General features: G+C 25.1%; 1 protein-coding gene across 3 annotated transcripts in view; it reads right to left on the minus strand.

The window, feature by feature from the left end:
• LOC136972856 (F-box only protein 11-like) overlaps nucleotides 1-15836 on the minus strand; it is a 67019-nt gene that overhangs the window by 13338 nt on the left and 37845 nt on the right. For all 3 annotated transcript variants that reach the window (XM_067267496.1, XM_067267498.1, XM_067267497.1), the window contains 14 exons: nucleotides 13938-14156; nucleotides 13596-13743; nucleotides 13329-13458; nucleotides 11394-11474; nucleotides 8073-8202; nucleotides 7364-7470; nucleotides 7178-7289; nucleotides 5895-6001; nucleotides 2953-3090; nucleotides 2662-2879; nucleotides 2490-2575; nucleotides 1330-1424; nucleotides 1124-1246; nucleotides 810-895 (listed from right to left, as the gene is read on the minus strand). In XM_067267496.1, the coding sequence (XP_067123597.1) occupies nucleotides 810-895; nucleotides 1124-1246; nucleotides 1330-1424; nucleotides 2490-2575; nucleotides 2662-2879; nucleotides 2953-3090; nucleotides 5895-6001; nucleotides 7178-7289; nucleotides 7364-7470; nucleotides 8073-8202; nucleotides 11394-11474; nucleotides 13329-13458; nucleotides 13596-13743; nucleotides 13938-14156 (1780 nt within the window). The remainder of the gene's footprint in view (nucleotides 1-809; nucleotides 896-1123; nucleotides 1247-1329; nucleotides 1425-2489; nucleotides 2576-2661; nucleotides 2880-2952; nucleotides 3091-5894; nucleotides 6002-7177; nucleotides 7290-7363; nucleotides 7471-8072; nucleotides 8203-11393; nucleotides 11475-13328; nucleotides 13459-13595; nucleotides 13744-13937; nucleotides 14157-15836) is intronic.

A 15836-nucleotide genomic window follows, 5' to 3' on the forward strand; every position in this document is an offset into this window, starting at 1 on the left:
AAATAAAATTTGTGAAAAAATTTATTGAAAATTATAAATATAAACCATCCATACTCTATATTTTTCATTTCTGATATGAATACCTAGGTAAATTATGTCTATAATTAATTACTCTGATATGTTTGAAGCTTATTATAAAGATAAAATCATCATCATTATCAATGTATTCTCTATTTGTGAAAACTATTTTTTTGTGTGTATGATGGAAGAAGCAAAACACCTGAAGAAAATTTTAATTATTTCAGCTATGTCAAATTATGATTTTTGTGACAAATCATTCTTGAATACAAGAATGTTAAAATCATTTCTATTCTCTAATAAACTAATCAATAATGAATTAGTACTGAAATTTGGAACATAACCATGACCATTTCTTATAGTAACAATGTTAAAAATAAACAAAAATTAAAAAATACTGTACTTCATTAGCCATATTTCTGTGATAAGATGACATATATAGATAATTTAAATTTTAAGAATTACATATATAAAATTAAGAATTGTCATTTTGTAACTCTTATTTCTCAAACAAATAAAAGTAAAAATAAATAATTCAGCAATTTTGTCAAAACAAAATACAAAGTGTTGTTCAAAATCATGCTTTCTAACCCCAAATACGAATATAACGTAATAAAATTCAATTTTCATTTCCACAATGTCATCTTGTATAAAATTATTTTCTTCCATGTTTTATTTCCTAATGATCATTATTAATGCAGGTTAAATAAAATTCTAAGTAATAAAATCTTTTTAAAATTATACTTTAAATATGAAATTAAATGTACAATATTAGAATGTTTTTTTTTTACCTTATTTGTACTCCAGAATACAGATGATTGAAAATATCATTTTCTTCAAGACGACCGTGACCATTATCGTAGAAGTACACACCAACCTGAAAATATTTACAGAATTAAATTCAATTATTATTATTAACAACTTTTTAATTATTTATATACAATTTGCAAGATACAAAGATGAATCAAAAAGTAACAGCAATTTTACTTACAGTATACATTACAATTAATTAATTTATAATTATTAAATTTATCAACAAATGGCCATCTAATTGCTTACCTAGGCTAATTTGCTACTTCTTATATCAGATACAATTCAAACTTACTTGCTTCCCACTGTGAATGCGATTTCTTCTGAGAACGGGTATACTTCCTGTAGTTATCCACACACCCGCCAGTGTGTTAGCATATACTTCATTCTCTTCTATTAAACCTTGACCTTTTTCATGCTGTTATATTTACGAATTTATATTATTATGGTAGGTAACAATATAAATAAAAATATTAATTAAAATAATTTATGAGTTCTTACTACATATATTCCACCATGTTGACCATGATGAATTTTATTATATCGCACTATTGGATCACTGTTTGTTCTTATCTGTATACCAGCTAATGCATTGCCTAAAAACAAAAATAAATATTAAACTTAATTTATATGGTTCATACCTGTAATTAATATATATTGTATATTTTTATATTTACACAATTATTTTGTGCGCCTTTGTTGTACTAGCAGTGTACTAAACGTTACTAAATTTGGTTTCTATCACACAATGAAGTGCAGTACAATTGACACAAGGCTTTTCTTTACATCCTGCTTTTAATCCTTTTTTTTTGTTTGCCGAGACATATTTCAGGCATTTGCTCCTCCTCTGTCAGCTTTTTCATTTTTGATGTTACATAGCAGATATTGAGAAGTGAAGTGAACATAAAGTTTAAGTGCTCAAACAAAAAAAAAAAAAAAAAAAAAACAAACTAGCAAACAATTATAGGCAAAAGAATCCATTAAACCAAATAAGTAACATAAAAAAAAAAAATGAAAAAGCCGACAGAGGAAAGGCACGTCTTGGAAAATAAAAAAGTGAATTAAAAGCAGGATGTAAAGAAAAAAGCCTTATGTCATGCCCATACTGTACTGTACTTCCTCATGTGATAGAAACAAAACAGAAGGACAGACATGATTTCAAAGTAGGAAGATTACTAAATTTTATTAATACTATTGCTATATATTTCAAATTTTAATAAATTTTTGAAATTGATTTCATTATTCCATGATCTTTTACTAGTTCTCTTAGATTTTCTGTATATATATATAGAAAGATGTTTCCAGACTGATTCATACACAGTTTGATTCACAAGATCTCTGTACAGATATAGGATTATTGCAAATGGTTTCCATTAATTTGACAATAATATTGCTATTTATAAAAACTGCTTGCAAATGAAATCTTAAAATCAAAAGCATATTTTTTAATTTAGTGACAATGTAACATGAAAGGCAGTTTGTTTTATGTTTCAATGGTAAATCTTGGTAGTGTGTGTGTGTGTGTGTGTGTGTGTGTGTGTGTGTGTCCGTCCCCAGTTTATCTTTAGGTCTTTGTCAAATGTCACATCTTATTTTGTAATCTTATTTCCTGTTAAAAAAAATTATAAGTGTCTATTAATAATAAATTTTTAAAATCTTACCATATATATTATTGTGTTCTATTAATCCTCTTCCTTCACCAAAAATGTACACACCTCCTTGATGACCATTATATATTTCGTTTCGTCTGAAATTCATAATTTATTCAATGTAAATTTGTCTCATAAATAAATATTTGATTTTTCATCTTATATATGTATATAATATCCTTACCTAATTGTAGGATTGCTGTGAGATGTAATCCAAACACCTGCAAAATTATTTGAGTGGATTTTGTTTTCTATAAACTGTCCTCTTCCATTTTCATGTACATATATACCACCTGTTTGACCATGGTGAATTTCACAACGAACTACTGTTGGATTTGCATTAGCTTTGACTTCAAAACCAGCAATTCTATTATTATGTATATCATTTGCTTCAAAATAACCCTAAGAAAAATGCATTGCTTGTAAGATAATGCTGTCAAAAAAAAAATTAGTATATATATTTTAAAATTCTAACCAAGCCACTATCAAATGTAAATACTCCCACATCACGTCCATGATGAATATGATTTCTTCTCATAATAGGATTGGCATGATTTTTTACCCATACACCTGCAAGTGCATTCCTGCTAATTTCATTTTCTTCGTATAAACCCTAAAATATTATAAATTGATTGTTACTTGTTTTAATGTAACATGTAAATAATACAAATAAAATAATTTATCATATTAATTTAATTTGTTTTTATATCTAATTTAATCCCACACACAATAATTATCCAAATTTTGCTTTCAACTATGCACTCATAGTTGCAATTCTGAGGACATTCAAGAATTTCATTCTTTGCTTTTATTTAGCAATATATATATTAGAGAAGTTTTCTTGTAAGAAGAACTTAGCTTCATTTAATGAGGAACTCAGTGACAGCAATAAATAATAATTTTGAATTTAGATTTATTCCTGTTCAATTTAAAAGTTTATTTTTAAAATCTTTTATTTTCGATAGACCAAACGAAAAGTATTGTTAATAATTATGGTATTTCTTTAGGACCACTTTTGGAAAAATCCGAAATTAGTGATCTAATTATATCCCAATTAATCCAAAGTACTCGAAGTCTCATTGTCACAAGACATTGAAAAAATGCATAACCGGAAAAAACCGGAATGGTATAGTATTATTCTCGAATATCCATATAATAATAATTATATGTTAACAAACATACTGTTTGTAATTAAAAATTTTTTTATTCAACTCAGACTAAACAAAGAGATGATCATGCTAAATAACAAAATCTATGAATTTTCTAGATCTCACTGCTTAAGATGTAATGAAATATTAACTAAATTTCACATGTTCTGTGAGTGCAAGGAGGATCAAGAATTAAGAATTAAAATGAGTCCAAGTTAGCTAAATAAACTTATGGAGGAAAATTAAATGTATTGATTTTTCGATTTTTCCATTTAGCAAATACTAGTACGATATACAAAAACTTTTTGTAATCATTGTCTTAACTAAAGGATAACTAACTTAGATATATAAAGAAAACATATATCACATGTGTAAAGGTTACACAAATCCACCATCTACTGTGTTGATAAAATGTATTTCTATTATAATGTAATTATAACCCCCTGATGTAACAGGCTATGGCCTATTATGAATAAAGATAATTTGAATTTGAAAAAAATCTTTTAAATTTTCAAAGTTGTTTTCTCTAAAAAAAAAAAAAAAAAAAAAAAAAAGTCATAAGTTTATGTAGAAGACACGAAAAAACTGCTTTAGGATTCTGACAAAATATTTTTTGAGAGTTTAAAAATACTATTTACAAGTGTAGGTAGATGACAACAATAATCACAGTACAAATGTTAACCAAACAAGAGGAACTTCAGGTTACTGCAGAAATGACTGAAATTAAATTGGTTAGTTACAAAAAAAAATTGGTGTCAATATTTGAGAGGAATTTCCCTTTAGTTCTACCATTCTATAAATGGTAAAACTAAATTCTAAATTTTTTCACAATAAATGGAGTCAATATTCATTATTATTATGAATGAAAAAATTAGAAAAAAAATTTGCAAGCCATGTTTACCTAAGACATCTATTATAAGATTGTCTGAGCAGTTGCAGTTACTAAACTAAACAAATCTAGTCCTATATAAATATCTACATTTATTCTTGTACAAATTTCAGTTGCTCCATAAAGCTGATGATTAACTGAAGCATACGACATTTGCAATTAACCTGCAATCAAATGCAATAATGGCAATTTTCCACACAGTCACTTTTTCACAGTCATTTACATTATAATCAAGAGCAATTTAAATGTTTTCATGACTATTTTGTGCCTGAAAAATAAAGAAAATCATTTTCTGGTACTTCTGAGAAATGTTTCAGCCCTCTGATCATTTATTTCCAGCTGAACTTGTTTCATATTAATTCATACTATCACAAAGTCTCAAGAGCTCTTTACAATAAGCAAATTCTACTGTACTTATAACTAGTTTGAAAATTTCTGTTAAATTTCATTTCAAATACATGAAATATTTTAAAATTAATTTTATTTACAGAATTTTATATATGGAATCATTCAGCTCTAAAAATAATTATTATAATAGGAGCCCAATTACCCAAAGTAATGTGGACCTCTGCTACATCATCTAAAAACAGATGGTCCATGGTCACTTCAAATCAAAAATTAGAAATAAGTTATAAAAGATTTATATGATATTACTTTTTAAGCCTTCTTTTATATCTTAGTAATTTTAATTAAGAACAGTATTTTTATTTCATACATTATAAAGCTAATACAAACAATAGCTTTAAGAATAAAAGTGTGTATTATTATAATTGCATTTTCATATGAATGGTTAGTCCCATGTTGAAGTTAAACAATAAAAAAGTAATAGAAACAAATCATTTTGTAATACATGTTATCATTTTAAGCTTTCTTTAGAAAGTTTTTGAGTTAAGAAAAGTTGTGTATGCACTTAGAAGTTCACCTTAGATAATGTGGAATCTCGGTTAATTGGGACATGGATAACTGAAGTTCTATTGTATCATTAATCAATAACAATGAAAATATACCAAAGAAAAAACATTATTATTGTAACTTACTTAGTGATACATTTATGACATCACTAAAAACATTTTGATAAAGTTTGGAAATTTTCAGTAGAAATAACCATTTACTTCCACTGAATTTTTTAATTTTTCTATAACTTTGCCTGGAACTTTTTCTATCGCAAGAATATGAAAATATTGCAACGAAGTAGTGAATCTTTTTATAACTGATACTTCTTTTAATATATAATACTATTGTGGAATCATCACCATCATCTTATTAACAAAGCTGATGAGTCCACATTTATGCTTTCAGATAACTTAAAAATAAACAAAACTTTTTAACATCATTTTTCATTAATAACAGTAAAATCTTTTTATATATCAATTTTAATACCTGAGCATAATCTGTGATATACAGTCCAACATTTTCACAATCACTGATATCACAATATCTGATGTTTGGTTCTGACCTATCTCCTGTTACACACACAGCTGCTCCAACTAGATTTTAATAGAAAAGATAAAAGTCAACATCTGTTAATAAATGGACTTAAAAAAATCATCATATAAATTTTGAAGTTTTCAATTATTATTATTATTATGATTATTAATCAATATACTAAATTTATCTATTTTTTAGAAAGTCACAGAGGAAAAAATAACTAGTTTCACATATAGTCTTTTTTCTTATACTTAGTTAAGAATAAGTTGATTAAACAAAAATTAAATTTTATATTATTTTTTTATATTTCAGGTTGATTGGTTTTTGGTACAAGGACCTAGTTAGGCCAAAGAGTACCAAATCTAGCTACTTATTAAAAGAAACAAAGGGGCATACAAATACATAAGCTATACATCTTTCTCTTATATGCAGAACTCTAAGATGACATACAAGTCTATTGTTTGAAGACATGCTGTAACAAGTTGAATTTGGCCATTGTCAAAATCTAGTACAGTCTTTTATGTTTTATTTCTATTGTTCTTTTTATTATAAAAAAAATAACTATCTTTTCTTAACAATAAGAAAAGATAGTTAATTCAGTAATACAAAATATTCCTAATTTTGCAAGTTTAAATTAATTGAAACTACAGATTTTGGAGCATATAATATGAAAATAAATAAGACAACTTATTAACTTATTAGTATTAAGAAAATTGTAGGTTTTCATATATATATATACACAGTAGAGCATCGATTATCCGACCCCCAATTAACCGACTGTGTTCTAGTCGGCAAATTCAAATGTTCGCTAGTGATGTGGCACTACAATATTTGTTTATGTCTTGGCTACTTTAATATTATTTTTGTTAAATTTTTGCATGTTTTAGCTGGCAGCACTGGCTCGACCATGAAAGGGAGGCTAGTATTTAAACCAGGTCTAATACACTATACTAATAATGTATTTTTTCATACTTTTCGGTTATTCGACTTTTCAGTTATCCGACCAACCCCAGTCCCCAATTAAGTCGGATAATTGATGCTCTACTGTATATATATAAATCAAGATGGAACACACCCTGATTTATATAAATAAAATAAAAACAAAATTTTTTTTAAATTTTAAAGAAAGCAGCAAAAATAGATGTAAAATTTAGGACTTTACTTATAAATACTGCTGAAATAACTGTTCTGTCTATTTCTATTATTATATATAACACAAGAAAAAAAAAACATACCAACAGATGAACTTCGGATAATACAATGATCAATTGTAGGTGAACAATTTTCTGTAACTTCTAAGCAATAATGTTTATGATGTGGTACAGATGATGTGATATCTGGTGTAAACTGTAATATTAAGAAATGACAAATTAATTTCATTGTATCTTTACATTTTGCTTTCTAGTTTGGATATATATTACCTTAAGAGAGACATAACCCAAATAAGCTTCTTTTGCACCTTCTACAAATGTAATAGTAGATTCACTCTCCCTCTCTAATATAACATTATCTGCAACATTTCCAGGAGCTGTAATAAAATTACAGTCAATTAAATTCATTATTAATATTGATGATTACAGTCGATTCCAGTTATTAGCCCTGTCAGTTAGTAGGACATGCCGCGTATTAGAACAAAACATTCAAGAACAGAATCAAATCCTGTACGCTTGCATAATTTACATTTCCTACTGGCCCTGAAATGCTGCTTAGTAGTCATGCTGGCAAAGTATTTTTCTTAAAAAACTAAACAAAAGAGACATGAATCTGGACATTTTTGGCTTTTCTATACGCGACCACTGTCCAGTTTCCTTTATCAGTCATTAGAAGTCGTCAGAGAATCTTCCCATTTTCTATTTAAGATAGATTGTACTGCAATGATTTTTTTTGTACAGAAATAATTTCTTGTCATTAAAATGGTTTTATTGCACTCAGATGTTTGTTTTATTGATGAGAACACGCATTGACCAAGCTCTTTAACAAAACTCATTATATCTTGTCTCAACTGCATAACTTATTGGGATGTTCGTTTAGTAGCCCTGAAAAGCTCCAGTCCTGATGCCGTGCTATTAAGCGAAATCGACTGTATTTATGTTTTAAAAACAAATATTTTGTAAATGTTTTAACAATTACCTGCCCCAATCATTGCTACATTGGTATCAATGATAAGATAATCATGTTTATATACACCAGTGTGGATGAATATAAGAGGATTCTCTAATTCTTCAGAATATGCAAAAGCAGATTCAATTGTGTCAAAATACTGTAATAAAAAAAACAATATATAATTTATGATAAACTGAATAAAATGATTTAATAAATAATTTCATAATTAAAGTTTAAACAAGTTCTAAATTTAAAATATAGATCCATTAAGAAAATTATCATAATCTTTTTCCATAATTTTTTTTTTTTTTGCAAATCTCTTATTGAAAAATTGATGTATAAATCATATGATCTTCCAACAATGATCTGATCAGGATATCTGTAGATCATATTTCATCATTTGTACATGAAAAGATGAACTGCATATCAAATGGAAACAGTAAGTCTCTTCACTATCATTGTAAAATTGAATTTTTTAATAATTCACTTAAATTCATTATTGAATGATTTGTATTGTATACAAATCATTTTTATTCTTTCTAATATAATATATTATATTATATTCTGGCTGTTAGTAAAATTTATGTTTCTACAATTATTGTTGTATTCATAAATGTCAAAGCAATATTTATAACTATCCAATGTTTTGGTTTTATCTGAATAATAGCCACCCTCAAATAATAACAGCATCTTGCTTTACAAGCTTGAAATTACTTTCAAAATCTACTATTTGAAGATTTCTGAAAATTTAGGGAAACAATGTGAAATAAATACTGTAAAGTGCTTATTTATTTAACAAACAAACGAACAAAAAATGAAATACATAAAATGCACAATATACAGTAGGATTAAATTGACAAAATAACACAATACAATACATGGATAATCTGCCTTCTGAGAAAACTTTCTATTGGAGACGGGACCCTATTTTTTAAGTGTTAGACATAAGAAAATAAAAAAAACTCCATGTGGTCAGTCTGTTTGTGAGGTGCAAACCAGCAACTGCTAAAGCTCACTGGTGGGTAATGTAAGAGAGGTTTAGTTTTATTATTATTATTATTATTTTTTATTACTAGTATATAGAGAGTAATATTAATTACAGACAAAGATACTAGTTGTCAGTTCAAGTTTAATCTGCTTTAAAAATCAGACTTTAATAAACACATTTAAATACTTTACCTGAATAGTAACCACAGAGAAAATATGCAATTTAAAATTATTAGCCATGGCTATTATTTGAATAAAACCAATATTTAGTGCAAAGTTAGCTCCAACACAATACTAAAAATGTTATACTTGATTGTATGACTTATGAAGATAATGAATGAGGCAATTCACAAATGGAATCAAAGTTTACATTAATATTAAAAGAAAAAAAAATAAAATTCAATTCCATTATTAAATTTTATATAAATAATTAAATAACCAATTGTTCCTTTCTGAAAGGCAAAATCCTTTCATCTGGATTTGAGATATACATAATTTAACAGATAAATACTCAGATAAATACTTTCCCAGGAGAAGAAGAAAAAAAATTTCAAGCAAGAAACAAGTGAAGAATACATTTGAGATTCTTGATCCTCACCACTAAATAGAAATCTTTGATCAACAAAGTCTTCATGCCTATTGTAAAAGGATTGTCTAATAAAATCTCTTTCCTTACTGATCTGCTAAATAGGAAATGTCACTAAATTTGAAATTACTATGTTACCATCAAACCAAACCAATGCACCAATTATCTAAATTGAACAGATATAGCATATGTCTTGACATGTTCTTGAACCTCTCTTATAACTTATTGTGCAAACTGCATACGTCATTGTAGAAATTTCTACAATATTTCCATAATGTATATTAATTAAAGTTTAACTAGACAAAGTTTATTGTTTGAAATAGAAAGCATCGTTGCTCTCCTGTTGCCTTGCCCCAACAGTCATGCTCTTGCTCTATTAAGAAGATAAAATCTCATTCACATGGATTGATTTATTCAATTCTCAATAACCATAAAAATTTATTAGTTATCACCTTAATAAAATCAAAAAGGGCTATCTCAGCTTGGTGTATAGACATGCTACACTAGTAATATCTAGTTTATTTCTTAATAAAGTATTTTAATGTAAATAAAATTTAGAATAATAAATATCATTCAATACAAAATATGCTTCATTCTATATTCTATCAGAAATCTAAAATGTTTAATTAAAATATAGCTTGAAAATAATCAAAGAACACTATTTGACTTAAAGCTAGGTGATTAAACTGTTATCTTACACAAATATTAATAATTATATACTGAATATTAAAATTGCAAGAGAGTGCCTATTCCAAGTTTTTGCTTTAAATAACATATATTTGAAACTCCAATGTTAAATTTTCATAACACTTTCAACATATGAACATACATATGTATTTAACAGAATTAGCCATTTAAAACTTTTCATTACTTTATTACCATTCAAAGTATTTTTAGTAGTAATACAAGCAAATTTAATATAAAAACTGCATATAAAATATATTAAATTAATCATACAATTTTCCTTATATAGAAATTTTACATGATAATGAAAAAATTGCTTTTATTAGCACTTTTAACAGTTAAATAAAAATACTCTCTCATATTCTAGTATTTTAATTATTGTGACTTATCTTTGGAGGTAAAAATATCAAATTTCAGCAAAATAAAAATTGAAATTTTGAAATAAATTTAAAACAATAAAAGAGTAAAATTTAGAAACACTGCCTTCAAATTAACTCTTTGAAACAGACAGTATTTGTTTACTTTTTGAAAAGCAGAAGTTATATCCAAATATAAAAATAATTTTGAATTGATATTTGAATTTACACAGTTTTTAAATTAAGAAAGCATTACAGATTTTAAAAATTACAACAATAACGATATTGTAAATCTGTATTAAGAAATTCCAATAAAGAAAAAAAATTAAGTGTAATAGAATTATTAATTTTCCAGTTTTTTCTACAAATCAACTGTGTATTGGTTAAATTTTCATATTAATAAAAGAATCTTCACATAAGTTGATTTTCTATTCTTTTATTATCTTGGTATGTTTTTGAATTAAAAAAAAAGTTAAAATTTTCGACCAAGTTATTTTCTTCTAATTTTTCCAAAAAATTTGGAGATGATATCTTAAATTGTTCAGAGAAAAAAGATTTATACTAAATGTATATTTAATAATATTCAAATGTTACTATTTGGTAGGTTTTTTTGGCAATGTACATCAAAAGAATACATAAAGATTAATATTTGTAAATTAATTTTATTATGTAATGGCAATACATAAAAAATTAAATATTGTCATGACTTAATATTTGAAATAAATTTATACTTGCCATTATATTTCTTCCTCTATAATGTTCAGGATTACTGTTGTATTGTGACTGATAACCTGGTCTGACATGAAGACCTCGGTACTGAAATAAAACAAATTCAATTAAATATGTAATTTGATTTATCATGAGAGACAAATTCAGATAATCAAAAATACATTAATATTAAAATTAGTTCTTCATGTAAAGTGATTAATCTAACTTGAAACAGTTCACACTAAATATACTAGATACATGTTACACTACAATAATCAAATAAGTCTGAGTTTGAATTAATGAGTCTGACTTTATGTAATATTTGTAATTAATTAGTCAAGTTATGGCCTGATAATGAATCTGGATTTGTCATTTGATTATTAATATATAATTTAGACTTTGTTTTCTAAATGACAGTATTAAATCAATATGCTTACAAATGTACAAATAATTAATATAAAAAATTGTTTGTGAAAAAGTTTAGTAATTAGTAATTGGTCTATTATAACACTTAATGGCTTTGTTTTTTTTAAATTATTTTATGAAAAATTCAATTTGTTAATTCCTTGAGAAATTTTAATGTTTTGTATGCATTTTGGTATTAATTCAGTTACTTAAAATGATAAAAATTTATAATAATATTTGTATGAATTTTATGCATATGATTCATAATTTTAGTTGAAAATGAAACCAATGATATAATGTGTGTAACCCTATATTAAATACTTGATATAATATATGAGCAAATTGCATTCACTTTACATAGGTCAACACAAAGAAATGGAGCAAGTGTGTTTATTCATTTTTGACATTTTCAGAAAGAAATATTTTTGTTAATCCATACAAGCAAAAATAACAAAATTACAGTATTACATATATATTTTCATATTTTCAAAGAAATTGAGTAGATCACCATGTACATCTTTTGTGTATGAAGATTTAATTTCAGCTATAAAAATAAATTATATTTATTACAAAAATTTTATTAAGTTAAAATATAATTTAAGTTAAATATGATAAGTATCTTTTGTCACTTTGTGAATAGAATTATGATTTTCAATAATTTTTAAACATAATTTAAAATATTATATTGCTACATTCTTTGTAACAATTTTAGTATATCCTTATATATGAAATATACTATTTTTATACAAGTCTTAATATAATTTATGTTATGTTAGTATTTTAAAATCACATCATATTGTTTTGAATGTTTCTCCATTTTGGAATATGTTCATCCTTATTCTATCTGTGGAACAACCTTTTTACTTGAATGCTGTTGAAAATGCTTGTGTTAGTGTCAATTGTCAACTGTTCCAGCTTATTGATAACTTAAATAATAGTTTACATAATAACTCTTAGATGTCTTCTGTTTTGAAGTTTAATGACAATACAAAAATATTACATTTTCGAGTCCATCCTTTCATCCAAATTTCACACCAACCACAGAAGTAACAGTCATAGTAGCTCGAAGAAAAACTTCATTAAAAAAACAATTAACAGTAGGAAAAAATTCTTTACAAAGTTAAAACAATATCAGATGTCAGCCTTTCCTTGTAGGATCTGACGTCTTTACATTAAAAACAAACAAAAAAAAATTAAATAATAGTATTTTAAATAATTTTAAATATTATATTGCTACATTTTTAGTAACTTTAGTGTATCCATATATAAAATATATTAAAATTTGTGTACAACTAGTATAATTCAATTACAAAATTAAAATAAATTATAAAAACCTTCTATTTCTCAAATCCTTGAAAAGATGTTCACAATGCCAACATTTTTAGAATATAATTTACAAATTGAGGCATTAATGTTTCTAATACAAAATTATATTTTGCAAAATTATATATAATTTATATTTTGATTCACTACAAAGGAACTAAATTTACATTACCAATATAAATATTAATTTATTTTGATTTATATATTTTTTTAAACAAAGTAAAATTTTCTTACCAACTGTTTAAAACTTTCTTTCCATGGATTCTCATAATCGCACTCTTCAACTTGAACATATTCAAATTTACATGGTCCAGTGTTAAAAAGTGGCAAATCATATTCATATACACTTTGATACAAGTTTTTCCTAAAAATAATTTTTATAAATCAAATGAAATTGGACTATTTTTTGAACAGCCAATATTAAATAAATTAGGATTAAATTATATATATATATATATCTTGTAGTTAGTTAATGAAAAAATGTATAAGTAAATATCTTACCATAATTCTGTGTCGTTACTTATTGTATGGAAGCGCTTGCATACTTGGGCAACTCGACATAAATCTTGCTCCAACAGGTATGAGAAAATAGTTAATAAAACTTCATCTGGCAATTCATACAGTAAATAATGAGCTGCTGGCCCACTTCCTAAAATTAAGAAACAATATATACAATTATAAACAAAAGTCATATTTAAATTTTCTACTTAAATTTTATTAAAATCACACCTATTTCCATTTAAGTTTGCAAAATAAGTTAACTGATTATCATGTCACTAAATATTTCATTCAAAATTAAACACTTATAAAATTAAAGAAAAGAATTAAAATGATTATCCTTACCATCTGGGAGGGAATGAGAAGAATATGTTCGTCTTTGACGTTTACGCGGCATTAAAGGATTACTGCAACTTGCTTCTGCACTACTACTAGCACTTGAATTATTAGTTTCTTGTAAAGATAATTTACGGCGTAGAGCATATGGAGGTTGATGAGATGAACCTAAACCGCTTGTGCTGGGTCCTGCTGCAGAGAAAAGAACTAGCTGGCTTGTTTCTGGAACTAAAAAATATATAATTTAAGTTCTTAAAGCAGTTTTTAATTATTTTAAAATATTCAATATAAACTAGTTAACTGCAGAATATATTATTTCTTATTTCTTATTTTTCCACTTTCCACTTCATATAATTAACAAAACCTTTAATATCTAAAATGTATTGACCATATCTAAAATGTATTATTACCAAAGTAATTAAAATTTTTTAAATTTACCATTATTTATTAACATTATAAATATTACACAAAATATTGTCTAAGATAGGAATATAATATTAACTCAGACCATCTGAGTTAATAAAATAATCCTAGGATTTAATGCCCATTAGATTACATAATTATGATAAAATTAGATATTTTAAATGACAAAAATCAATCCAATTAAATATAGAAATCAAATCCTCAAGGACTTATTATGTATAACTAATATACACAATGATAAAATAAAAAATACGAAAAGTATTATTAAGGACAGAGATGAAGGGTTATACGAATATTAATTTTAATGAGCAATTATTTCTTGTGGCATCGTCATAATGCCAAGCTGCAATTTTTAATCATGTTTTAATTAAAAAACAAATCATGCAACTTCTAATCAAGACCAGTAGTTTATTTACAGTTAAAGCTATCCATATCTAGTCTCAATTTTCATCCATCTAACTTCATACAAGACATTAAACATTAACAAAAGTAAGTATATAACTTTGTAATTATATAGGAATATAAAAGAATAACTAATTAATTAGCCAATAATTCTAATCCAATAGTTAATCCAACTATAAAAATCAGAACTATAAACATCAGATTTTTATAGTTGGGTTAACTATTTTAAATTATTGGCTAATTAACTACAGTTATTCTTTTATATTCCTATATAATTACAAAGTTATATACTTACTTTTGTTAATGTTTAATGTCGTGTATGAAGTTAGTTGGATTAACTATTTTAAATTATTAATTTAATATACTAAATAGTACAAATTTTATACAGATTATAAATCTGTATAAAATTTTGTATAAGTATATCTGTATAAGTATTTATAACATTATATATAAAATTAATAAATATTATGAAATAATATGCAAATCTTTTCTGGAAATTTAAAAAAATATTTATATTTCATAAGCTATAATCTTTGAATCATCGTTAAATTAACTGATTACAAATAAATTTGTTGTGGTGATGACTTGCAATTTTCATTGATAAAAATTATTGTAATCTCTACTGAGAAATAATCTAACTGGGTATTTGTATATGAGAATTACAACATACTTAATATTATTTGATAGAATTAGTTTACAGATAAAAAAAAAAAAATACAAACATTAAGAGCATCTTTCTCATTAATATTAAATTCAATTTCAGATGCAAAGTTCTCTAATATAAAAATATTCAGATAAAATTTATTATTTGATTATTTGTAATATTGAACTCCATTTCTTCACAGAAATCATAAAAACTAAAAATTAAACCATTCAAGAAGCCTTATTAGTTTATTTGGATTAAAAGTTTGAGATATTATATGTATCATAAAATCAACAGCTTGAAAGTAATAAAATAAAGAGGCCAACATATTTAAAATTAGAATATTTTTAAGAAACATTCAGATTTCAAAAATTTCTAAAAACAAATTAAAACTATGAAATATTAAATATAAAAACAATTGACAAAATTAAATTACAATA

The sequence above is a fragment of the Centruroides vittatus genome, unplaced genomic scaffold, assembly GCF_030686945.1.
Source record: "Centruroides vittatus isolate TY-2023 unplaced genomic scaffold, ASM3068694v2 contig_3050, whole genome shotgun sequence".
In the NCBI taxonomy this organism is placed as follows: Eukaryota; Metazoa; Arthropoda; class Arachnida; order Scorpiones; family Buthidae; genus Centruroides; species Centruroides vittatus.